Genomic DNA, 25,357 nt, shown 5'->3' on the forward strand with positions numbered 1-25,357 from the left:
TCAGACAAAAACAAACAGGAAAGGGAAAACTGATTCCGATTAACATCACTTTGACGATATCAATATATCAAACAAAAGACATTAACAAGTTGAGACTATTGTAATTCTCTCCCAGCTATGAGAATATGACTGAAACGTATCAACAACAACATCAACAACACGTGTCGCTAAATACACCCATCAAGAAGATTAGAAACTTGAATTTGAATTCATCACCAATTGCTTATGATGGGCATCAACAACAGGAACAAGACCATGGATTTTACAATGAATATCAGTATCCTGATTATAATCTACCGCAACAACCTCAACCACCAACAAAACTATATCCAAGTATAGACTTACAAAAATCACCAACTGAATCATGCATGTTGGATAAAGGGTATTCACACAAATTAACCAACAATGTACTTTCAGAATTACACAAGCGAGCACAACAAATTACAACAGGCCAGTATATTGATGAGAATGGGTTAACTCAATACTCTTCAAATGTTTCACCACTGTATGGAATCGATGACCAAGTGAGCCAACGTAGGAATAAGAGGTATAGTGGAGTACACATGTCCAAATTTAAACAAATGGAATCGATATCGCATCATTATTCTGTACATAATAGAAACAAGACTCCATCACCACAAAAATTGCAACTGGAGAGTGAACATGGAGTTGTAGCAGCTGCAACTCCAGCAGAAAGTGCAAGCAAAAGAAGACAGACGTTGAATGAGAATAATGAAATAACTGCTATACCCATCCTACATCAACAACAGGATCAACAGTCACTGAACCTGCCTGAAAATAGAAAGATCTCACCAAACAAAATCTCACCTAGTAAAGCATCATACAATTTGAACTCGATATTGAGACAGACGACGGATACAGGATCTCCTAATAAGGAAGTATGGGATCAATTACAACCACCACCAAAAATTGTTCCACAACTAAAGAAGCGCCCTAGCTCGTTGGAAATGGCTGGAGTAATCAATTCATCACCAACTAGATACAATGAAACAGGTTCAGGATCAGGAGCATTGAAACCACTGATGTTGGATAAGCCAATGGGTTCTAATTCGCATGGATTGATGAAGGAGCCAAGTAAGCTTAGTGCAGCTAACAGTACCCACCACAGCCTCGGCCCAAGATCATTTGTCAAGACCAGCCATCCTGCTAGTTATCAACTGACATTGAATAAAAAACCACTGATACCCCAATTACAAAGAAAACTGAGTATACCCCTATTACAAAAGAAACCACTGATACCACAAATGCAAAGGAAGCTGAGCATACCCCAATTACAGAGAAAGCCACTGATACCCCAATTTAATAACCATCAAAGCAACACAGGAATGATGAGATCTACTTCTTCTTCAACTTCTGGAGCACCTGCAGAAAAGACAAGCATGAAGCCTCCGTCGTCTACAACTCTTCATCATCAAAACAAGGTCTCACAACAGTTGTCAAACAAGCATCGGAATGAAGAAGCATCGAATCAGCCTTCTATTTCACGAATGAGTCCATCGAAATCATTTTCGTCATTTACACAACCGAAAGGCAACATGAGCAACAAGACTTTATCTCAATCACAATCACAATCATTAAATGGTGGTAAAGATACATCAAAGCCTTTATTGCACAAGTCAAAGTCTGTGACTATTCCTCAGCCATTTTCCTTATACGATAAGCCAACAATTTCATCTTCACAAAAATCATTAAACAAGTATCAGAGGTTTAAAGAGAAATTCCAATAATGAAGAGCTAATATAAAACGATTTTGCATTATATGCATAATTCTTTAATAATTACGTACGCAGTATAAAAATCTAAAGTATGTTCATTAACATCTCATCTCTCCCCTCTCAGTCTATAACTTCAACAATGGTGTCTTCCTCTCCAGTCATTCATAGATATTTGCCTGAACTTTAATCTCACCACCAATTTCAATCTCTTGTTCACCACTCCATTTTTCCCTTGGTGGCAACACCACCATTGAACTAACATGACCCGGTTCCACACAAAGCATATTATGGAATCCATCTTTCGGTTCGAAATCACTCATACCTTGAGCCTTCTTTGTCCATGGGTTCCAAACCACTGAATCTTGTAAATTAGTTCGATGTAAATTGTACAATACGTTGCCCTTGTCGACAATTTGGATTGTGCGTTTAGGGCTTATGTTTCTGTAAATACGATCAAATTCTTCATGAAAGGAAATCACGGGGGCTTTTTCTTTATAGTCCTCAGCAATTAATTGGTCGTAGCAGGCAATGTCAGCTAAATTGTTGACTAATACATCAGTTATATCTTCAACGTGATAATATGTATGGAACAACCAATTGAATTCAAATGGAACCGACCCGGTATTTTCAACTTCAATAGATTGATTCAATTTATCCTTGGATAAAGAAATCGTCAAGATTAAAGTGAAGTCGTAATTCCATTGCTGTCTAGTTTCCTCACTCAATTGTTCTGGTCCTAATCCAAATTGAACCGTGGGTGGGTTCTCTTTAGTTTGTCCAAGAAATTCCCAAGTATTATTTCTTGCGAATCCATGTTGAGGTAATTTAGCAGTTGGATGATTGGCATCTTTCTGTTTTCCAAAAATGGGGAACACTAATGGGATTCCACCTCTAACTGGGTTTGATCCGTCTAATTTGGCAGCTTTAGAAAGCCATAATTTCTCATGGCCTTGATGTTGCCATGATATGATGGTGGCTCCGTATTTTAAAATGGTCAAATTGGTATTGGAGTCGTTAGTATCGGTTAGGATGACTCTGTCTTCTAATTCTTCGACTGGCATAATTGAGGAAGTGGATTGCTTGTGTCGGTTGGTAAAAAAGGAAAGCATTTGAAATTTTGTCGAAGTGAAGGGAGAGGAAATTCATTGTTTTCGTTGGCAATTTTTGTCTTTGCTTACACAAAAATGAGGAATTGACTTTTTCTTTTTGTTTTCGCAACCTCGTGGGAGCGAATGGGAAGAGAAGTGTACATTTAGAATCTAGCTGGGCACCAGGCAGTGAATAAGAATTGTTGGTGGTGATCATTGGTTTAATGGGTAGTTTATATATATATATATATATACATATACATGTGTTGAATCTCTCCTTTTTTTTCTACTTGAGTTGTTTAATAACTTTGGCAGGAGTACTACCCACCACGCAATTGGGCGGAACATCCTTAGATACCACTGATCCAGCAGCAACTACGGCACCTTCACCAACAGTGACACCAGCAAGTATTGTAGCATTAGCACCAATCCACACATTCGATTTAATATGAATATGTCCTGTGGTAAGCGTGTGTCTTTCCAGAGGCAGAATTGGATGAGATTCAGATAGTAAACTCACTCTTGGTGCTATAAATACATCATTTTCAATAGTTATTCCACCAAGATCCAAAAACACACAATCGAAGTTGATAAATACATTGGTTCCAATGCGCAAGTTTTTCCCATAGTTGATATAAAGTGGAGTGAATATATTGACGGTGTCATCTATTGGAGTCTGAGTGATTTCACTTAGTAATTGACGAACTTCATTAGAATTAGGTGTAGTAGAACCTGTTTAGTTGCATAGGATTCTTCCATCATTCGATGAGCTTGTGGGTCAGTGAATGGTACTGGCTCACCATTTCGTAAACGAGTGAAAATATCCTTGTCTGTCATCGAAAAAAAGAAAAGAAATTACTGCGTTAGGAGATATTGTTGTTGATGGCCTAGTTACGTGAAGTTCGAATGAGGGATAATCGATAGCTTTATATATGTAGGTTCTGACCCCCCCCCCAAGACGGTTGAATGCGATTGTTTACGTTGAATGTTTTTTTTTTTTTCGGACGCGATCACTGCTTTTGGAAATATCGGCCGAGGAGAGCCCAACCACGCTGTTGTGAGGGCGATGCTAGTACATTAGGCGGTGAAACACTTTGACTAAAGAGTATATACGTGCTTTGCTAAGTCCGAAATGCTATCTACGAAATTAGAAACTGAAGCTTCGAAATATAAGGACACAATAGACAGACTACGAGCTTGTCATCTAGGGAGTGGGAATCATCGGATTCTAAGACGCATTTCAGAAGAAGAGCGAAGACCGTAAAGAAAAAGACAAAGAGAGAGAGTTCCTATTGTAATCATCGGTCTTTTTTCTTTCTTATAACCGACAGAACAAAAAAATTGTCAATGTCGTGTCGTATTTTTCAGTCACACGAAAAATGACAAAACAAAGAACTTTGTTAGTGTAACCCCTATTTAATGTCTCCTCATGACTGCATGAAATATAACAATACACACAGAAGCAACAATATCAAATTCAGGGAGTAGTATGTAGTAAAATAGACTTGGATGGACACCATCCAATACGTTTAAGCTAGTAGTAGTAGTAGTAGTTGTTGTTGTTGTAAAGTTGCTTTCTAGTATTGAAGTTGACGACATCTTGTATTGTATTGTATAATTATAAATTTCTTTTGAAAAAGTCTCATTGTTGTTGAAATATATGTCGTGTAATGTAATTAAATGTCGTATTACTCCTATTTTTTTTTTGCTTTAAAATAGAAACAGACACAAAACATTCAGACGCACCAGACACTAAAAAGAAAAAAAAAAGAAATCATTCATTCACATTCACTTCTCACTCTATTTCTTCTCTCTTTCAAATTCTTCTGTTTCTCTTTTTTCAAAAGAATAAATTTTTACAACCAGAAAAACAACAAGAATCAACTCCAAGATTCAATCATCATCCTTTCTTCTTCTTTATCATCATTCCACATATAGGACTATAGAACATACACACAGCAATCCTCACAACCAAGCTAAAACCCAGTATACTCATACGTAAACAACAGTTAAGTTTACATCACAAGACTTTTAAAACAACAACAGCAAAGGAAGGATTTTGACAACCAACCAACCTACCAACCCATACTTCATTACAAACACATTCATAGAAATAGAGTGCACTTAGGATGACTCGTATCAACTTCAATGGTTCTTCAATACTACATAAACCGTATCAACTTTTCAACAACTATTTCTTACTGGAAAAGTCACCAACTTCAACATTATCTGATTTAGAAACAAATACTAGCATTCGTACTAGTCTTCATAGACTAAGACATCACAAATTCACCAAAGGTGAAATCTTACACTATGGGTTCCTTTCTTGTGTTTGGTTGTTTGTGTTTATAATATTCCCAGCATCCATCTTGTTTAAAATTCCAGTTTTACTTGCCTTGCTAACCATTTTAACTATCCCAGCAACTTCACAATTTTTTCTTCCAGCACTTCCCATCTTGACATGGTTGGGCTTTTATTTTACTAGTTCCAAGATTCCTCATTCTTGGAAACCAGCTATTTCAGTTAAAGTCTTGCCTGCTATGGAAACTATCTTGTATGGTGACGATTTATCAAATGTATTGGCAACTATTACTAATAGAGGTTTAGATATTTTGGCTTGGTTACCTTATGGATTGACTCATTTTGGAGCTCCATTTGTTGTCGCTGCAATTATGTTTTTCTTTGCTCCACCAACTAGTTTAAGATCTTATGGTTTTGCTTTTGGTTATATGAACTTGTTTGGTGTTATTATTCAATTGTTGTTTCCAGCTGCTCCACCTTGGTATAAAAACTTGTATGGATTGCAACCAGCTAATTATACCATGCATGGGTCACCAGGTGGTTTGGGTCGTATTGATGCATTATTGGGAGTCGATATGTACACCACTGGGTTTTCCAACTCACCAGTCATATTTGGTGCTTTCCCATCTTTACATTCAGGTTGTTGTATAATGGAAGTTTTATTCATGTGTTGGTTATTCCCTCGTTTGAAATTTCTTTGGGTTTTCTATGCATCTTGGTTATGGTGGAGTACAATGTACTTGACTCATCATTATTTTGTTGATTTAACTGGAGGTGCTGTATTATCATTGATTGTTTTTGAGTTTGTCAAGTTTAAGTACTTGCCTAAAGCTAACAAACGTTGTCGTTGGTCATATACTGAATTGGAATACTACAGCACAACTAATGATGACCCTTTAGGCGGTAGCCTTGCTAGTCGTGTTGTTCGTGGTGATGATTTGGAAAGCTATGCATATTCAAGAGTGCACCCATCACAACCATCACAATCACAACAATTGCTGCCTAATCAAGAACACCCACAAGAGGAAATATTTGAAATGGGCAATATACCACGCTCAAGGTTATCACCAAGATCACTTGCTTCACTTGGAATTACTACCAATGTTTCTGAAGAGAATCTCGAAGATGAAGAGGAAGACAGTGCGTCAGGATCATCCAAAACTCCATCAGTATTTGAAGAAGATACGCAAAATTACGTCATATCTCAAACCACATCAGTTGAAGATTTAACGAGCAACTCAAATGGGGTGATTGGTGGATCGAGTGATAAGTCAAAAATTATCAATTAGGGATACAAATAGAAGGGGAGAATTTCTTGGATTCCCCTTTGTTAATGACGACGATTTGATGATAAGATGACTTTTACGCATTTGCACACACAAGCCACGCGCAGTAGCGTAGTTATTGCCGTGGTTTCCATTTCCTAGATTATATTTTCACATTCCATGTTTGCTTTTACTTTTTTTTGATTTTTTTTTTTTTTCGATGTGCTTTACTTTTCCTATTTGCCTGTTCTTTTTATGTTATTAGTTTCATTTTGGGTCATCTTACAGTGCTTGCTTTGTTTTTGTTTTTTTTTTTGCTATTCTGCTATGATGGGATTTGGACATTCAGTTTCTTTGTTTATTATTCCATAACCTCATATAATTAATAATTAATACTAATACTTTTTGAATACCACGAGCGATGTTGATATCTCGATAAACTCTGTGATTATAGATTTTTGCCAAAAGTTGGAGGGGCTGTTTTCCTAATTACGCATTCGTTTGATTTTGTGTTTGATACGATTTAAATCAAGATTGTACACGTATTTACTTCTGGTGCGATTTTGTCTAGTGGCGGGTGTGTAATAAGAGCGAATGTAATATCATTTGAACACGAGGGGGTAGGTAGGTAACTTTAGAGTCAGATTCTGAATTAGGTACAATTTTACAAAGACGTACAAAAGTTTGTGATAGTTTCTCTCACGAAACCATGTACAGTTTCTCTTCCCCCTTTCTATGCCCCACCAACCAACAACTCATTCCCTTGTAAAACTACATTCTGCGAGGATTAAACGTGTTTATATTTCTCCTTTTGCAAGCGTGCTATGCTCATTTATGCGAAACGCTTTTGCTGTTTCAGCTTTCTCAACGGCGGGTAACATATCAATCTTTCGCGATAGCACTACTTGTATTCTTGTGAGTTCATCTTATGTATTTTTTTACTTTTACGAGCAGGTACTTTTTGCAAACGTGTTTTTATTTAAGGTTTTGTTGATATTCTTTGTGTATGAGTTTGTTTGGTCTCTTTTTTGTGCAAGTTGATTGCGTAAATTTTTGGGGGTCGGTTGCACGTGCCTTATTGCGTAAACTGTTCTTTTGATTACCACATTACGTGAATCATTAATGGGGCAAGACAGAAAAAGAAAGAATGGGATCCAATTGAACGTAGGCACTTGCTTAATGTGCCTTATAACCAATGACCATTCTACGTTGTGGGATTTTTTACTTTTACGAAGCCTTGCCTTTTCGCTTAGATGATTTATTTTAATGACAATGTTTTTATTTCAGTTCAACATCTAAAATGTTATGTAAATGTATGAAATTATAATAATTTAAGATTACTTTAGTTCTGGGCTTTTTTTTAACTACTCCTTTCCTTGTTATTTGTTTACTTTTCGTTACAAGGTTGCACCGAGTTTATTTTATAAGAAAATATTTGGTGATTTATTTTATAAGCTTTTTTTATATCACTTCGTTAACTATTGAACAAATTATGAAATGAGAGGAGTTCATTTAGACTAGTTGTTTGCTAACTCGCGTGAAAGTAATCAACTGAACTTGTACGGTTGACTTTTAACCTAATGAGAACTAAAAATTACACTGCTGCGTAATGTAAGAAAAACATAAAAAATCATCACCAAACTTTATCCAGCGTCAAAACCAAGATAATAATTATCCAAACCATAATCTATTGATAAAACAAAACTATGTTTACAAAATAATTTGTTGAATTACCAATGAAAACGCCCAGACTAATAGCGACACGCTAGATACTACATCATTTTACTCACTCGCACGTGTTTTTTTGGTAACAATGGCTGGTCAAATTACGAAGATAATAATAATTTCCACGCTGTATCTGCACCAATTATTATTTTCCAGCTTTGTTTACTTTACGTTTTATTATCTTCAGTACTGCTTCAATTGCTTAGCACAAGGGAAAAGCAACGAGGGCGTAAAGTGGGTAGGTATTACAAAGGAAACAGAGACGTTTTGGTTGGAAATTTTTAAACTTTTTTTTCTGAATATTATTTTTCCACAACCACCACCACCACCACCACTATGCTGCTTCTTTTGTTTACTGATTATTTATTTTTAGCTCAGCCAGCTGCATGATCTACTACTGCCGCTTATGCGATGTACGATGTACCGCGTGTGTTTGTGAATGAAGCGAATGACTTTTTGGTTGAAAGTTTGGGGTTGATTATTATAAACCTTTTTCAAGAATAATATTCTTTGCACTTTGGGGAGGTTGGGAAGAAGGTTGAGGGCTGGCTGCCTATTAATACAGCTTCAAATCTCCTTTGGAATGAATGACAATTTCAAAAGGGATTTTTCTTTCTCCTCCTTTTATTTTCACATTCAAGTACAACAGATATAAACTCACTTCCCATTCTCCAATCGTTTTAATATTTCCCTTTTTTTCCATAATGAGAGTGAGTCAAATGTCATCGACACTTTTGACGCTTTTTGCCGCTGCTAGTGTATTAGCCTACGACCAAAACTTCAAACTTAGAGCCACAATCAATGAATTGGAAGTCTATGTACAAATTAACCCAGAGACTCAATATGCTGAGTTTGTTGATGTTGATGGTGAACAAAGATTTAGATTCAATGATGCAAACGAATTGGTTTTGAATGATGATCAATTGACTTTGATTGGTGTTAGTGCTGCTGACTTGGTGTTTAAGACTTATTCAACTAGTGATGATTTGGAGGGTACTGATAATACTTGGACACTTTCTACTAATGATGCTGGTGATGAGGTTTTGGCTTATAATCAACCACTTTTCGCTTGTGGTGAGGCTGCTCCTTATACGATTACTACTAATGCAGAGAGTGGATGTGCTGCTTTGGGTGATTTGTTCCGTTTTGATACCTTGTTGAATGAAGAAGAGGTCGTTGATCCAATTGATCCAATTGACCCAGCCGAACCTACTGAACCTACTGAACCTACTGAACCTACTGAACCTACCGAACCAACCGAACCTACTGAACCAGTCGACCCAATTGACCCAGTCGAACCTACTGAACCTACAGAACCAACCGAACCAGTCGACCAAATTGATCCAGTAGAGCCTACTGAACCTACTGAACCAGTCGACCCAATTGATCCAGTAGAGCCTACTGAACCTACTGAACCAGTCGAACCTACTGAACCTACTGAACCAGTTGATCCAGTTGACCCAAGTGAACCATCGGAGCCAGTTGATCCAGTTGACCCAAGTGAACCAAGTGAACCAGTTGACCCAAGTGAACCATCAGAACCAGTCGACCCAGTTGATCCAGTTGACCCAAGTGAACCATCAGAACCAGTCGACACAGTTGATCCTGTTGATCCATCAGAGCCATCAGAGCCATCAGAGCCATCAGAACCAGTTGACCCAGTTGATCCAGTTGACCCAAGTGAACCATCGGAGCCATCAGAGCCATCAGAACCAGTTGAACCAAGTGAACCATCAGAGCCATCAGAGCCATCAGAGCCATCAGAACCAGTCGACCCAGTTGATCCAAGTGAGCCATCAGAGCCATCAGAGCCATCAGAGCCATCAGAGCCATCAGAACCAGTCGACCCAGTTGATCCAGTTGACCCAAGTGAACCATCGGAGCCATCAGAGCCATCAGAGCCATCAGAACCAGTTGAACCAAGTGAACCAAGTGAACCAAGTGAACCAAGTGAACCAGTCGACCCAGTTGATCCAGTTGACCCAAGTGAACCAAGTGAACCATCAGAGCCATCAGAGCCATCAGAGCCATCAGAGCCATCAGAGCCATCAGAACCAGTTGACCCAATTGACCCAAGCGAACCATCAGAACTAGTTGACCCATCAGAACCAAGTGAACCGGTCGACCCAGTTGAACCATCAGAACCAGTTGACCCAGTTGACCCAGTTGACCCATCAGAACCAGTCGAACCTACTGAACCTACTGATATTTCCCTTCCTACTGCTGCAGTCAACCCGGACGAACCATTTGAAGTTGTTGCTCTTTTGTCTGGAAGCTTACAAGCTTTCAGTTCCGATGGTTCCCAAATCACCATTGGTAATGGAGAAATTGTACAATTCACTATTGAAGATGGATACTTGAAAGTTGGTGAAGATCAATACGTTAGTATTGGTGAAGATAATGTTTTGACTATTGTTGCATTGGCTGATGCTACCTCTGGTTGGAGCATGCAAGGAAACGTTCTTGAGTTTGCAACTGCTTTGAAACGTCGTTCAGTTATGAAGCGTGATGAACCTGTTCCATTTGCTGTTTGTGAAGCTGATGTTGGATATGTTGTTTATGCTGGTACTGGTGCTGGTTGTGAAGCTATCGAAGTTGCAGCTCGTCAAGTTGAAGATGAAGTTGAGCCAACTGATCCTGTTGAACCAACTGAACCAGTTGAACCAACTGAAGGTCCTGAACCAACTGAAGGTCCAGAACCAACTGAAGCTCCAGAGCCAACTGAAGAACCAACATCTTATTCCACCAGAACTGTTGAAGTTCTTGTTACGATTACTGAGTGTGATGAAAACTCATCTTGTACTGAAAAGGTTGAAACGTCTACATCAATTGAAGGTGGTGTTACTGAAATTCCAGAACCAACATCTTATTCCACCAGAACTGTTGAAGTTCTTGTTACGATTACTGAGTGTGATGAAAACTCATCTTGTACGGAAAAGGTTGAAACATCCACCTCACTTGAAGGCGGTGTCACTGATGCTCCTGACAGTATTCTTACCACATTGACTCAAGAAACCACTGTCACCATCACTTCATGTGAAGATGATAAATGTGCTGAAGCCATCACTGTTCAAAAGACTGTTATTACTACTTACTGTCCTGCTTCGTATGTAACTGAAACCGTTGTCATTCCATGCACCACCGACGTTACTTATACTGTTGAGGAATGTTCAACTAATGACGAATGTGAAGTTTACACTACTGAAATCCACACCACCAGTTATACTACTGTCACCTTGACTACTTACTTGGTTCTTACTGAAGAAGGTGAAGCTGAAGCCACGGAAGTCCCAGCTGAAGAAGGCGAAGAAGAAGTAGCTGCTGAAGAAGGCAAAGAAGAAGTAGCTGCTGAAGAAGGCGAAGAAGAAGTAGCTGCTGAAGAAGGTGAAGAACAAGTTACCCCAGAAGAAGAAGCACAAGAGGAAGCTGCTCCAGAAGAAGAAGCACAAGAGGAAGCTGGCCCAGTAGAAACTGCCCCAGAAGAAGCTGCTCCAGAAGCTGAAGAAAGCCAAGCCCTTGCTGGTGTTGCTTCAGAACAAGCTCCTCCTGTTGACAGTGAAGAAGCTGCCGAAATTGCTGCTGCTCTTGAAAACAGTGGTTCATCGAATGCCTTGAACTTGAAAGCTTTAGCTGGTGTTGTTGCCATTATGATCCCAATGCTCTTGTAAGTGGATTGAGAATCAAATATTTGTAATTTTTATATTTTTAATCAATGTATGACTTATTCAGACAATTGTTGTAACTCGAATGCTTTTAGTATTATGTATATCTTGGATTAAGTTAAGCAAGTAAATGTCTATCTGTCTGTGGGTTTGATTCGACAGTGAGAGTGCTGCGCTAAAGGCGGTTGCAAATAAAATTAATTGATTGGAATTGCACGACTTCTTACTGGGTGTATATTATTGATTGCGCCATGTCGGCCAGACCAAAATTGATTTGAAGAAAAGTGGGGCAGAGATTTGAAAGTGATTTGTTTTACGTTACAAGCAGTTGGAAAGAAACAAGTAGACTACTCTCATACAAACTGTCATGACAGTATAAGCTTTCTTTGGTATATATATATGTTGAGTTCTTTGAAAAGCAGATATTTTAATCTTTTCTTGTATGGAACGGCACCAACAGAACAAACAAAAAAAAAAAAAATAAAAAAAAAAATTTTTTTTACTAACACATATTGCATTTAAAAAGGATTAACAATTTTTAAACTAAACATTAACTACATATTCATATTTTAAAAAACACACACCCACAGACATATTCAAAAACAAACATTTTATATTTATTTTGCAGGTGTTCAACTGCATCATAAAGCATATTATTACAAATCCCATCACACAGTCTGTTATCACAGCCTTTGCTGTTTTCTTTTCTATTATTTTTGAAGACAGATTTTCTTTTGACACAAGAGTCACGGATAGAGAGGAGACTGAAAGCAGTTTTACAACAACACTTACAAAACCCTTTATCGTGTTGTTTGTGGATAAAGGAAAGGGGATGGATTATTTCAGTTTCCAACACGTTTACACACACTAAAGTATTATATTTATTCAGTAACTTTGGCTCATCTGCTTCGCTGGAATAAAAGGGTTGCATGGGATGTCTGACCTGCTACGGCAATACACATTGCAGACGCTCACAACAGTGACAACAGCAGTGCCCGTGACTTTTGGTCCTCCATCCACAAATCCTACATCTGGGACCACCATTCTTGAAACAGTCCTGCATTTATTCAAGAGAGTTAATGATGTCAACGATCAAATCTCAAGATTCACTCACCATCAAAGCTTTGTCTTTCGTGTTGTCGCTATAGCTTCATCTTGCGCGTCAATAAGCGCTGTTTTGATAGCACTATATTTCCTACTAGCCATCGATCCTAAACGGCTAGTTTTCCGTCATCAATTGATTGCATTTTTGTTGCTATTTGATTTGTTAAAAGCAGTCATTTTACTCATTTACCCCAGCAGAGTTTTAACCCACTCCATTTCATATTACAGTCGGACGTTTTGTCAAGTGGTGGGCTTCTTCACTGCCACCGCTATTGAAGGTGCCGATATCGCAATTTTCAGTTTTGCTTTACACACTTTTTTGTTGATTTTCAAACCTTCGTTGAATACGCGACTGGCCCATACAAATCGAGTTGAAGGTGGTTTGTACAAGTATAGATACTTGGTGTATGTGCTATCTGTTCTAATACCGTTAGTATTGGCTAGTTTGGCATTCATTCGTGGAACAGGATATGATTCACTTGTTTGTTGGTGTTATTTGCCAATGAGACCTGTCTGGTACAGGTTAGTATTGAGTTGGGTTCCACGATGGTGTATTGTTGTGTCCATTTTTGTATTTTATGGTTTGATTTACATTCGTGTGGTTAAAGAGTTTAGATCTTTGGGCGGGGCATTTACAAATATTCATCAAAGAAGTGCTGGTCACGTCAATAATGATGCCCCAACTTTCTTTGCTTCGATAAAGTTCTTTTTTGGCTCAATAAAGGATCATTTGTTTCCCAAGATGTTGATACCGGAAGACTCTGCCAAGTCTGGAAAACATTCTACAGGGTCTCTTGAACACGGTCATGTGAGAGGAGTAGTAGGAGGAACAGGAGCAGGAGTGGAACCAAGAAGTGAACTGGATACGGATGAAGTTGATGATTTAGAAGAGTTGCAAGATGATTACACTGATTCATCTATAAAGGACATCAATTTACAACATTTTGAAAGGAGACAAAAAGTAATTCAAAAGCAAATGAAGACAATTTTCATTTATCCATTTGCTTATTGTTTTCTTTGGTTATTTCCGTTCATCTTACAGTGCACTCAATTTAACTATGAAGAACATCACCATCCAGTTTATTGGTTAAACATTTTGGGTGCGTTTTTTCAACCATTTAGTGGAACTGTCGATGCAACAGTGTTTTTCATTCGAGAAAAGCCTTGGAGGAATACTGCCATGAGAAATTTTGAAAGGGAGAATCGTCAACGCGTTGACAATATCATCAAAAATAGCGTTGAGCAACATCGGTACAGCACGGCTCCGTTTTTAAACACACACGAAGCTAGTGAGCGCATTGCGCGGAATTCTGTTGCTGCGAGCACGACATTGGTTGATATCAGTGATTATAAGAAGTGGAGACAACTTTTAAATAAATGGAAATTCCCATTGTTTCAATTACCAACTGAAGAAAATATATTCAAAATTCATGACAAGTATGTCACCAAGATATTGAAAGAGAAGGAAGAGAATGGCGAGTTTAACCAGCCTCAACAACCAAAGGGCACAAAGGCAAATTTCACAATGAATGAGAAACAGAATAGTACAACTAGTAATGATGAGAGTGACTTGAGCTTCCCACCACAAATACACCACAAGTTTTCAGTCCACAAATTTGAGCCTGGTTCTAGCGTCGGTACAGTTCCTACTTTAAGTCTACCGCAAAGACGAACCAGCGTTCCCGTATTCAATTCGGATATACATACGCCACCTTCACCTAATCATGTGAGTGGTGGTGGTGGTAGTAGTGAGCATGAGGATGAGGAGAGTGAATTAGATTTTAGTCAGTTTTTGAAGTCTTGAAGAAAATGGGCATACACGTTTCTATTACATATTCAAAGAATAATTTATACTTTACTTAATAGCTAATCTTTTACTAAAAGTGTGATACTCTATCTAGATAAGACTCTTTGCTCTGTCCAGTTTTGTGTAACACGGAAAAAAGATCTGCGTGGGGGAAGCTCACCGATAATTGTGGACTATCTCCAGGGCTAATTTCTTTTAGATAAGAGAGCAAGCATCAAACATACACCCAAGCAAAGACACGCCATGAGTTCAACAACAGCCCAATTACCAATTCTACCACCCGAAGTAACTGATCGTATCCTATCTTTTCTTTTAGAAGATGACGACACAATGGACTACCTCCAAGCTGTGCCTGAGTTGAGATCAATGGTAATCAACTATAGAAGACCCACTACAGAGGTGAGCAAAATATATAACTGGATGTATGGTGATATTTATACTATTGAAGATTTTTCACGCGAAAGATTGCTTTTGAACTATAAGCCCAATTTAGTTGAATCTGATGTAACTTCAACTTGTCAGATTCTTGATCTGGGTGTTGATTTGCTGGGGGTTAAGTTTAAGATCACCGTGAAGCCAAATAACAGTAATGAGCAAGTGAGGCGGGTGTTGGAGAATGTTGATGTTTATGAATTGGTTGGTCTTGATCGAAATGTTGAAGTCAAGTCGAGTTTGAAGCATTTGGAAGTTACTCGATGGTCAAGTGAATTCCCTTCGCAACTTGAGTCATTGAAAATAAGCAGTTTTCTACCACATCTCATGCCATATATACCTCAAGCTTTGAAACGGTTAGAAATAACTGATCCAATTTTACATCGGCACAGTTTGCCAACGTCGATTCGGGAGTTGCGGATTGAGGAATTTTATGTTGCTCAATTACGTGTTGATCTTTCTTATTTGGACAATTTAGATGTGTTTGAATTTAAAGGAAACGTAGAGAGATGCAAATTGAAACATTTACAAGATATTCAATTACCAACAACAATCAAAAGTTTATCATTGGAATGCACAAGCTTGATATCGTTAAATGGCTTAGAAATCTTCACCAACCTTGAGAAATTGAAAGTGATTGATTGTCCTGACTTGGTGTTGTTTTTCACTCCTGAATACCCATCAACATTGACACATCTTGAGTTTAGTTTTAAAAATTGTCGACAGAAGCTATTTGAACGAAGTCGAGTGGTTTTTCAAATCCCTGGTAGGAGTCCACTTGATGCAGTGAGGTTTGTGTATGCTAATGGTGGGTTCTTACTTGCTGTTGAGGATGAATTTCAACCTCCGCCACTGTTGAGGACGTTGATTTTGAAGAATCATCAAGAAATTTATTTTGGACCAAAGTTGAATTTACCAAACTTGCAAAACTTGGTGGTTGAGAAAATCTATAGGTTGAATTGTGGGAGGTTAATGTCTGGTCTATCAACTTGTGATGAATTGATTAGATTGACTTTGAAGGATTCATCAATTGATTGTATTGATGATGTGAAATTGCCCAAAAACTTGTGCCATCTTGATTTATCGGGAAACATTTTGAGCTCAATTAGAAATACGAATTTGAAGAGTTTGAAGCAGTTAGGGAGCATGGACTTGAACAACAATCGATTCGTTAGTAGTAACAACATTGATATTCCAGCAAGCTTACAACTGCTCAGTATGAGTTACAACAAGCCACATATTTACAACTTTTCCCATACAAACTTGACCAAGATAGATATCGAACTACCTGAGAGTGTTAGTTTCAAGTGGAAGCTGTTTCCGACTACTTTGAAGTATGCCACAATCCTTGGAGATGGACACTACATTGATCAAATTCCCAACACATTCCAAAGTTTGCGAAAATTGTTTCTTTATTCTTGGTTTCGTTCATTACGGTTTGAAACTTTAGATTTCTCCCACCTTGCCAATTTATATGATTTGGATGTGACGAGGTTTCATCCTGATAAGAGCAAACTCCTTAGATTACCTCCATCAATCGTCAATGCTCGTATCATGTATGGTGATAAAGTTCTTAGTCCTTGGCCCAATTTGACATCGTGCAAGAATTTGAAAATACTTGGTCTTGAAAGTGCTGCTTATGATGAAATTGATTTAGATTTGTTGCCTCAAAGTTTAGAAAAGTTGTGCATTTCTGCTGCTAGTGCACTTCCCACTTGTGGTAGTCTCTTTCGTTTGACAAACTTGTGGTTTCTAGATATTAGTCAGTCATTAGTTGAAGGGATCCCACTATTCTTTATTGACGTGCCTCAGTTGCAAGTGTTGATGGTTAATAGTTGTACAATTCGTGCAAACTGTGCTGATTATATCAATTGTCCCACGATTGAGATGCTTTCAGTAGGAAGAGGCACGTTGCGGTACTATGAAGGTAGAGATGCATTTATAACATTTGTATTTGGTATGATTGCAAAATGTCCCAACTTGAAGAGAATATTTATGAGTGATGAAGATGCAGCAGATCCGGTATTTGCAAGATTCAGTGATCTTGTAAAGCCTCAGCTTGGTTATATGAATAACCCAGAGCTTTGGAGTCGGTAGATGAGCACTGAATGAGCTCAAGTCAACTCTGCGTTGTTGGAGGGCGATCATACCATGGCACTTCCTAGCGAATCATATGGGACCATGTTTCGCTTACTCAGGAACAAAACGGTATTTGACACAATATCGAGAGCTGTTAGCTGATGAAAGTAATTTTGTGTAACAACACTCACCAAAGTCCAATTAGATTTTATTTAAACCCGATCATACGTAGACAAAGCGGTAGACGAGCAGCAACAGCAGTGAAAGGGTATAAGTGGTTAGATTCATTGGATTGGCTATCGTTAGTATGAGCTTACTACGATTGTGTTTTATTGACAAGATGGAGTTTTGCCGAAGACTGTTTGAACTTTGTTTCTCGTTCTCCATAATTTTAACGCCGGTTGTGTATTTGAATTTTTTTGTCTCCGGCTGAAAAGTTGGTTATAACCGAGCGGACGGAGAAAAAGAAAGAAAAAAGAAAAAAAAAAAAAAGAAAAATATGGTTTTTCTTTAAAAGAGTCGTGTATAGGGGAGAAAAACGTTAGCTAATGCAAAAAATTATTCATTAGACGAGCAAACAGTCAAAGAGAGATTCAGGCTTAGTCAGTCAGACATCAAGAGTTATCTAGGTACGGAGCCAATTGTGGGTTTGGCTACAGAGAGAGATAGCATATCTAGGACCAATTGGTTGTATTGCCTGATAAAAGGTCGTGTGTATTTGTATGTAAAAATGTATGGCGCTTAGATCTACGTTTGCGTCATATACAGGATATGATGCAACAACAATTATTGTGGTTTTTATACCCCAGCGACCACTAAGACCAGCCTTCACTTGTCAAACTAACAAGAGCGGTTTGGGGGTTCCTTGTGTTCTATCCATTAGGCAATTCAGTACTCTTTATATTTCTATGATTGCTATTTTCATAAACCGGAGCTATACCCGCCACAGCAAATGACTGTATTCTGTATTCTGCTGCTGTTACATTTCTTACTTTTTTCTTTTTCTTTTTGTTTACATATTCGGGTACATGTGTGGGTGTATACATTGTTGTTTTTGTTGTTGTTGTTGTGTATTATAACAAATTAGGTAAAGCGCTGAGGGAATTTTCTATGTGTTTGTGTCATAATTAGTATGACTATTGTAACATAGTACACTACCTTTAGAAAAAAAAAGAAATTTTACATAATACAATAAACAATACAGAACAAAGAGTAATAATAATAATATTTTAAACGCTGAGAAAAAATTTTATGCAAAAAACACAAGAAGAAGAATTTCGCTCATTTTTAATTACTAAAATAGCAAAAGACAAAACTTATATTTACACCTTTTAGTTTTCCTTTTCTTTACTTTACTTTTTTTTTTTCTGTTTTCTTCTTTCTTTCTTTCTTCCTTTCCAAATCTATTCCCCTACCAACAATGAAGTTCTCAATCGTTGCTACTGCTTTCTCCATCTCATCCGTTTTGGCCGGTAAAGGTCCAAAAGACCACAACTCAGCCCCAACCAGAACTGTTTTTGCTACTGAAACTACCCACAAGTACGGTAGATTTAACCACACTCCTCACCCAACCACCACCACTGTCATTGTTTCCCCAGAAGAATGGACCAGTTTGAAGAATGCTGGATCTACCGTTAGAAACAACCACAGAAGAGATGAAATCTTCACTGCTGTCAAGAGAGCCAACGACACTACTGGTGCCGCTGGTAACTCCACTGGTAACTCCACTGGTTCTTCTAACTCTACTGGTAACTCCACTGGTGCTTCTAACTCCACTGGTAGTGGTCAAAGCAATGCTGGTATGACTGCTTCTGGTGCTTCATTCGCCATTGCTGGTGCCGTTGCCGCTGGTTGTGCTTTGTTGATGTAAGGTAATGTCTTCTGAGAGAGAGAGAAGAAGAAGAAGAATTGCATAAAGAGAGGACCTTTCTTTTTTTTCGAAAAAAACGTTGCGAGTCTTTGAATATTTAAAAGATTGTTGTTTTGAATGTTTTGTTTAATACCTTACTCGAGAAGTAAACCGTAATGGATGTTTAGATAGAGTTAATTTTAATTTTAATATTATCAATGTTGGAAGTGTAGAAATATCACTAGGAAGAGGGTATCATCGATCTACAGATTCAGATCTAGATCGTACTAGGAAAACCCCAATCGTTATCTGTCTTATTTACAATTTATCTCTCTCTCTAATACTATTTCCCAGGCAAGGCCAATACATTATTCACCTGCTTAGGAAACTCTCTAACTATAATCTCACACTTGACCTCCTTACACAAGTCCTTCTTTTTAAAATATGGTACTTTTTGCAACAACTCCAACCCAGTCGAAATTTCCAATGCATCAATAGGTACTTGAAACTGAGTCAATGGAGTACTATTCTCAATCACATCATTGGGCAATACAAAAGCAGCACAACTAATCTTATCATCACCCACTCTTTCACCAACAATTAATTTGAAAAAATGGGTGGGGACGGCAATATTTGGAGGAGATCCAATAACTTCATAACTAACTCTATATTTCCCATCAGGCATCAATTTAGGTAAATACAAGGGCCCAGTCATTACTCTAACATTATCATAAGAATTGGTCAATCGGCGCACAAAATCTTCGAAATGACTCCAATAATCACGATTGAACCCATCACCAACCTGTGGAGAGATATTGGTCAACAAGAAAGTTTCGTCCATGGCCAACTGACTGAATTTAGCATCAGCAGCTGGGGCTTGATGACCTCTATCATATCCACTACGAAAATAATCACGCAATTTGTTTCTAAATTTAACAGGTATTGATTCATCTTCTTTGAATATTGATTTTTTACGATCTGCTGAATCGGAATTACGAGTAATTGATTGCTTAGTTAGGTGCTCAATTACCCAATATGGATTTCTTTTTGATCGATCATAACAACTAACAAATTCAGAATGACTTGATAAATCATGAACTGGACCTGGGAAACCAAATTTGTAAAAGGCTTCAGGATTGATTGTTGATGGATCAAATACTGCATTGTTTCCATTGGATTTGGCAGGAGGACCTGGTAAGTTGGAGGAAGGTGATGGTGGAGAAGATGTTGGTGATGATGATGAGCTGGTTGATGATTTGCCAGATCCCCAAAAGTAGGATGCGACTCCTAGAGACCCTAACCCAAATGACGACTTGAGAATGATACGGGACATCTTAGATAAGATGGTGATGAAGAATGATGCGTTAAGGAAGCTAGTGTAGCTCTTTTGAATATTGGTTGTAAAAAAAAGAATAGAGATACTTTTTTCTGTGAGCCAATAGCATTCTGACAGATCAGGTGCCACAGAAACTACAATTCTTCAAAAGATAGTACTCTAGTATTCAACTACTCTAATCTAAAACCAAAAATCAACAATATCAGACTCATCAGTATACTTCAATGGAGCAATAGCGATCTTCTTTGTATCAAAGTTCTGAGCAATGAAAGCATTTCTAAGAAAAGCAAGCCCAAAATTTTGCACATTAGGGTATATCTGCACAATTCTACAGCTTTGTAATAGTAAATTGACTTTTTTTTCAGAAAACTATCTAAATTCTATTCCATCACAATGCCTCAATTGAGCTTTCGTTAGTGTACTTGACAGTAGCAAGACCAATCTTTTTATCATCTAAATCGTACTTGACATAAGCATTTCTTAAAAAGTTGTCACCAAATGATGGATACTCATCATCGATAAAGAATCCCAATACACATTGCTGAGAATCGGATCTTTTCATATTGTTGTAAGTAGATACGGGCACAAAGAAACTAGCAAGTGGTGCCTCGACTCTAGCATTGTTAGCAAAATTGAATGTAACGTTTCCTTCTTGATGACAATCAGCAACATAAGTACCTATTGATTCACTATAATTACCTCCAACTTTCTTTGCAATTGCAGCGACAAACTTTTCAGGTAAATACGACCAAGTCAGACCAACATCAAGAAGTGTATGAGTTTTGTTGGATATAGTGTGACCATTGATTGTGATTGAGTCGAATTCAACCTCCAAACTATCTTTTGAAACAATAGGAACATCAATCAATCTGTTCTTATACTTTGCATGGTCAACCCCACCAAATAAGATTGAACCTTTTCCACTTTCTGGTGAGTTCAAGTACAATGAATAAGCAGCTTTGTTGATCAATCCTTGCTTTTTTAAAGTGATTGGCAAATTGTCATAGGTTGAATTATCTGTGGTTCTCTCAAGCTGAGTAAATCCGATTCCTAACACACCAAATTCTGAAGAAGTTGAATTGGCGACAGCAAATTCTTGGTTTTTAACTGAGATGTTACCAAGTTGAATGGTGTCCTTGACGAAAGTACCGTTTGCTGAAGTGTCATCACCATAATGTATGTAGAAATCTTTATGCAAGTCTTTGCCTGTACTGGACTCATTAACAGAGTAAACTCCATGATCCTTACACTTGACACCCACACAGTTGGCATTCTTATCAACGACCCAAGTATCACTAGATCCAGTATCAAATAGCAAGTTGCTCTTTTCTTTCTTTGACCCAACTTCTATTTCAATACCATAGTAAGATTTCTCATTTTTCAAGGTTGATAAGAAGTAATCACGCCTATCAAGAGGTCCCTCATCACGCTTAACATCAAAATTGAAATGAACCACTCTGTCTGATCTCTTTTCAATAGCGGCACCATTGCAAGCAAATGCGCAAGATAGCACGATCAATATATTTTGACTAAAAGACGCAAGTAAAACCATCGTAAGTTGTCGACTTCGTTAACATCCATACTCCGACTGTTCAAAAGCTACAATTCCGTCTCTCTATATATATATATATATATATGAAGGTTCACTTCAACATAGCCTCTGCTTCAAACGGCATTGAGATTCGGCTTCTAAACAAAGGGGTCCCTTTTGTGATCGAAAGGGCATTTTGATTTGAATAAATTGTGGCGCTGTCAAAACAATGGAAAAAGACTGCAAAAATTTGACGTATGCACAAACGGCTTCAAAATATTTGATCTGCATAGACCTTCGTTCACGACGAGTACCTCAGCCACCTCTTTAGAATGTAGGCATAATCTTCTAGCTTCAATATGTCTACAAGATTTTTAGTTGGTTTCAAAATTTTCAAATGGCTTGTCGATACTCTTTCGCGTCAGAGGACCTGTCGTTTCACTCAGGCAAAATCTTAGATTTGACGAACGGCACTGGTGATCTAAGTTTCACAAATGTGGAGTTGATGAATTTTCTATTAATAGAGCTTCACTCGGGCAACTGAAACAATAAGTTAATTTTGTTATAACGGTTGTCATTGGCTTCCTTTGTTTCAACTATGCCTGTCTTTTCTTTATTATTATTTTTTTTTCTTCGTGCCGTTTATTTGATAAACAATGGATTGAGTCATTGGACGGCATTTTGATGCAAGAAGACCAAATTAGAAGTACGACTCCACAGATTGGAGTGGCGGAGCTCCTATGGAGGAAAGCTAGTGGTTCGTGAAAGTATTTAACATGAGAAATGTTTTGAAATCAGCAACTTCTGAAAATATTCAAAAGACACCCATTTCATTTGTATCTCACCATAATGGTCACATACACCTCATTGGTTCAAAGCAGTTTGATTGCGCTCTCGTGTGCAGTGGTGTGCAATGGAGCTCCAGTCGAATCTACTCCCAACAAGGTAGTTCCATACACATTTGATGTTAGACGTGCCAATCCATTGGATTACAACTTGGATAGAGGTGAAGTTGGAGATGCAGACATCAGCAAAAGACATGGCAAAAATCATTATGTCAAAGCTCCATTGAAAAACAAGCACGTGTATTACGAAGCAGAGCTAGAGATTGGTTCAAAGCTTCAAAAGAACAGGGTTTTATTTGACACTGGATCCAGTGACTTGTGGGTTATTGCTTCTGATGCAGAGTGTATTGATGTTGAATGCAAGAAAGATGGTACATACTCATTGGAAGAATCTTCAACCGGTAAGAATTTGAGTGAGTCTCTTCAAATCATATACGCTGACGGAGCTGGTGCTAATGGATCTTATGTTTCTGATACAGTTAAGTTTGGCAAAGCAATTGTCAAGAATCAAGAATTTGGGTTAGCTGAGACCTCAACTTCCATGTATGGTGTTTTGGGAATTGGGTTCCCTCCTCTTGAAGCTACTGAAAACGGTACAACATATGACAATTTCCCAATCAACTTGAAAAAGCAAGGATATATCAATAAAATTGCATTTTCATTATACTTGAACAGTATCAATAGTACAACCGGGTCCATCTTATTTGGTGGTGTTGATCATGCAAAACATGAAGGTGAATTGACTGAGCTCCCTATTGTTGAAGGCGACACTTTAGCTGTTGATTTCAATTCTGTTGTTATCAATGGCGAAACAATTTCGAATAAAACTCTGGTTGTTTTGGATTCAGGACTGGGATATACCAAGTTACCGTTGAACATTGTTGATGGGATTGGTGAGCTGATTGGTGGAAGGTATAATTCCACCTTGGGCGGCTATTTAGTTGGTTGTCAACAGAATGACAACTTGACTTTTAATTTCCCAAAGAACGTATCCATATCGGCGCCAATTTCCAACTTTTTGTATCCCTTGGACGTTGTTACAGGAGAGGAACTGTCGAGCAATGAGTGCTTTTTGGGCATTAAAGATGGGCAAGGTTCTGATACATTGGGTGAAAATTTCTTGAGAAGTGCTTATGTCAAGTACGATTTGGAAGATAGGACAATTGCTTTGGCTCAAGTCAAGTATACTGCCAAAACTTCAATTGAGGAGTTGTAAAACTTGCACTTGGTAGAGCTTGTTTGTATATAGAGTATGTTACTACAAAATTCTCAGCTATACAGTACGACTCTCTAGTGTAATTACACCCGTAATAATTTGTGTTCTCAGAATTGCTGCAAAATTCTCATTTTTCGCAACAAAATTAAACGAAAAGGCAAACATTCTTGAATGACCTTTACTGGCACTTTACACCACTTCTTATCCATAGAGCTACACTACCAGCATAGTTGACATAAGATGAGAGCGTTCACAAGTTGTGTTACGTGCTCTTCATCTTGTATTTAGTGCATTAAAAGCATATCACGTGCCAAGCACGAAGAAGAGATTACCGAATTTGGAAAATACTACTTCGCCGTACAGAGAGAGAGATTTAACATGATCGATAATGTTTGAGTACAGAGAAGGCTTTGAATTGAAAATGTCGGTACAAAGTTCTCGGGATCACTGGGTTCCGATATTTGTGTTGTATCGTAAATAGTGCTCAACTCAAATTTTCACAATTTTGATGCTGCGACACCTTGTGGAAGTGAAACAGTTTTTTTTTCCAGGATTAGATTAGATCTTTGTAGGGCTATGAGCTGACAATAACAACGCATTTGGTTTACACTCTGATCTTGCAAATTTTTGTTGGCGTTATACAAATGCAACACAAAAAACCCACGGAATTGAATATGAAAAGATTGTTGGGACCCACCTGCATATAACAACCAACAAAAAATTCACATTAAATATCACTAAAACCCATACAATAACAAATACATATGTATCTAAAAGGAGAGATTAAAAGTCCGAAACAAAGGGTGTTTCTCTTTCTCACACAGGATGAATAAGGGGAACGCATAAGTGTAGCGTATGTTTTATGTGTGTTTAAGACGCGACACTGTATTAAGCGCCAGAATGTATGATACGATTCAGGCCCTTATCAATTAAGTCTTGACCTGCTAAGCTCCATCTCCCGTAGACTCCGAGGAATCAAAAGAAGAGACACTAAAGCCATAGAGACACGACAAGGTCTACACGTGACTTTGTAAAGAAATAAATTTTTTTTTTTTTTATTTAAAATTTATATTTTTATTGTTTTTTTTTTTGTTGTTTATTTTTTTTTTTGTTGGATAACACAAAATTACTCCCTAAAAAACCAACAGATGGATACCAAGCGTTACAATTTACCAACATACATAACCTACATAAACATTTATCTTTTAAACCTTATGCAGAGCCGATTTTTCCAAAAAAAAAAAATATTTCCAAATTTCCCATCAAAAGAAAAAGACCCAAAAAGTAATCTTTTAGGTTATAAGATTTAAATATATATATATATAGATATTCAGTATTATCTCTTCTTTTTTTATCATTCTTTATTTGACCTAACAGGTTT

At 37.7% G+C, this 25,357-nt stretch overlaps 11 protein-coding genes across 11 annotated transcripts; 7 read left to right on the plus strand and 4 right to left on the minus strand. All coding sequences in view use genetic code 12, as the record gives it.

The window, feature by feature from the left end:
- Window positions 1-125: 125 nt before the first annotated feature.
- I9W82_004015 (uncharacterized protein) lies at window positions 126-1,748 on the plus strand (the record flags this gene model as incomplete). The annotated part of the gene is made up of 1 exon (XM_067693043.1): window positions 126-1,748. The coding sequence occupies one exon, from the start codon at window positions 126-128 to the stop codon at window positions 1,746-1,748; it is 1,623 nt and encodes a 540-aa protein (XP_067547603.1).
- A 146-nt stretch (window positions 1,749-1,894) lies between these two features.
- On the minus strand, window positions 1,895-2,797 carry I9W82_004016 (glucose-6-phosphate 1-epimerase; the record flags this gene model as incomplete). The annotated part of the gene is made up of 1 exon (XM_067693044.1): window positions 1,895-2,797. The coding sequence occupies one exon, from the start codon at window positions 2,795-2,797 to the stop codon at window positions 1,895-1,897; it is 903 nt and encodes a 300-aa protein (XP_067547604.1).
- Window positions 2,798-3,110: 313 nt separating this feature from the next.
- Window positions 3,111-4,423, minus strand: I9W82_004017 (uncharacterized protein; the record flags this gene model as incomplete). The annotated part of the gene is made up of 2 exons (XM_067693045.1): window positions 3,111-3,556; window positions 4,342-4,423. 2 exons carry the CDS (start codon window positions 4,421-4,423, stop codon window positions 3,111-3,113), a joined length of 528 nt encoding a protein of 175 aa, XP_067547605.1.
- A 530-nt stretch (window positions 4,424-4,953) lies between these two features.
- AUR1 (inositol phosphorylceramide synthase) lies at window positions 4,954-6,414 on the plus strand (the record flags this gene model as incomplete). The annotated part of the gene is made up of 1 exon (XM_067693046.1): window positions 4,954-6,414. One exon carries the CDS (start codon window positions 4,954-4,956, stop codon window positions 6,412-6,414), a length of 1,461 nt encoding a protein of 486 aa, XP_067547606.1.
- Window positions 6,415-8,819: 2,405 nt separating this feature from the next.
- I9W82_004019 (uncharacterized protein) lies at window positions 8,820-11,783 on the plus strand (the record flags this gene model as incomplete). Its single annotated transcript, XM_067693047.1, has 1 exon — window positions 8,820-11,783. The coding sequence occupies one exon, from the start codon at window positions 8,820-8,822 to the stop codon at window positions 11,781-11,783; it is 2,964 nt and encodes a 987-aa protein (XP_067547607.1).
- A 928-nt stretch (window positions 11,784-12,711) lies between these two features.
- On the plus strand, window positions 12,712-14,685 carry GPR1 (Gpr1p; the record flags this gene model as incomplete). The annotated part of the gene is made up of 1 exon (XM_067693049.1): window positions 12,712-14,685. One exon carries the CDS (start codon window positions 12,712-12,714, stop codon window positions 14,683-14,685), a length of 1,974 nt encoding a protein of 657 aa, XP_067547608.1.
- A 246-nt stretch (window positions 14,686-14,931) lies between these two features.
- Window positions 14,932-17,217, plus strand: I9W82_004021 (uncharacterized protein; the record flags this gene model as incomplete). Its single annotated transcript, XM_067693050.1, has 1 exon — window positions 14,932-17,217. One exon carries the CDS (start codon window positions 14,932-14,934, stop codon window positions 17,215-17,217), a length of 2,286 nt encoding a protein of 761 aa, XP_067547609.1.
- Window positions 17,218-18,619: 1,402 nt separating this feature from the next.
- On the plus strand, window positions 18,620-19,069 carry PGA14 (Pga14p; the record flags this gene model as incomplete). The annotated part of the gene is made up of 1 exon (XM_067693051.1): window positions 18,620-19,069. One exon carries the CDS (start codon window positions 18,620-18,622, stop codon window positions 19,067-19,069), a length of 450 nt encoding a protein of 149 aa, XP_067547610.1.
- A 322-nt stretch (window positions 19,070-19,391) lies between these two features.
- Window positions 19,392-20,381, minus strand: I9W82_004023 (ribonuclease; the record flags this gene model as incomplete). The annotated part of the gene is made up of 1 exon (XM_067693052.1): window positions 19,392-20,381. One exon carries the CDS (start codon window positions 20,379-20,381, stop codon window positions 19,392-19,394), a length of 990 nt encoding a protein of 329 aa, XP_067547611.1.
- A 391-nt stretch (window positions 20,382-20,772) lies between these two features.
- Window positions 20,773-21,936, minus strand: I9W82_004024 (pepsin-like aspartic protease; the record flags this gene model as incomplete). Its single annotated transcript, XM_067693053.1, has 1 exon — window positions 20,773-21,936. The coding sequence occupies one exon, from the start codon at window positions 21,934-21,936 to the stop codon at window positions 20,773-20,775; it is 1,164 nt and encodes a 387-aa protein (XP_067547612.1).
- An 828-nt stretch (window positions 21,937-22,764) lies between these two features.
- Window positions 22,765-23,976, plus strand: I9W82_004025 (pepsin-like aspartic protease; the record flags this gene model as incomplete). The annotated part of the gene is made up of 1 exon (XM_067693054.1): window positions 22,765-23,976. The coding sequence occupies one exon, from the start codon at window positions 22,765-22,767 to the stop codon at window positions 23,974-23,976; it is 1,212 nt and encodes a 403-aa protein (XP_067547613.1).
- Between the last annotated feature and the right edge of the window lie 1,381 nt (window positions 23,977-25,357).

This window comes from Candida metapsilosis (genome assembly GCF_017655625.1).
Source record: "Candida metapsilosis strain BP57 chromosome Unknown scaffold5, whole genome shotgun sequence".
NCBI classification, from domain to species: domain Eukaryota; kingdom Fungi; phylum Ascomycota; class Pichiomycetes; order Serinales; family Debaryomycetaceae; genus Lodderomyces; species Lodderomyces metapsilosis.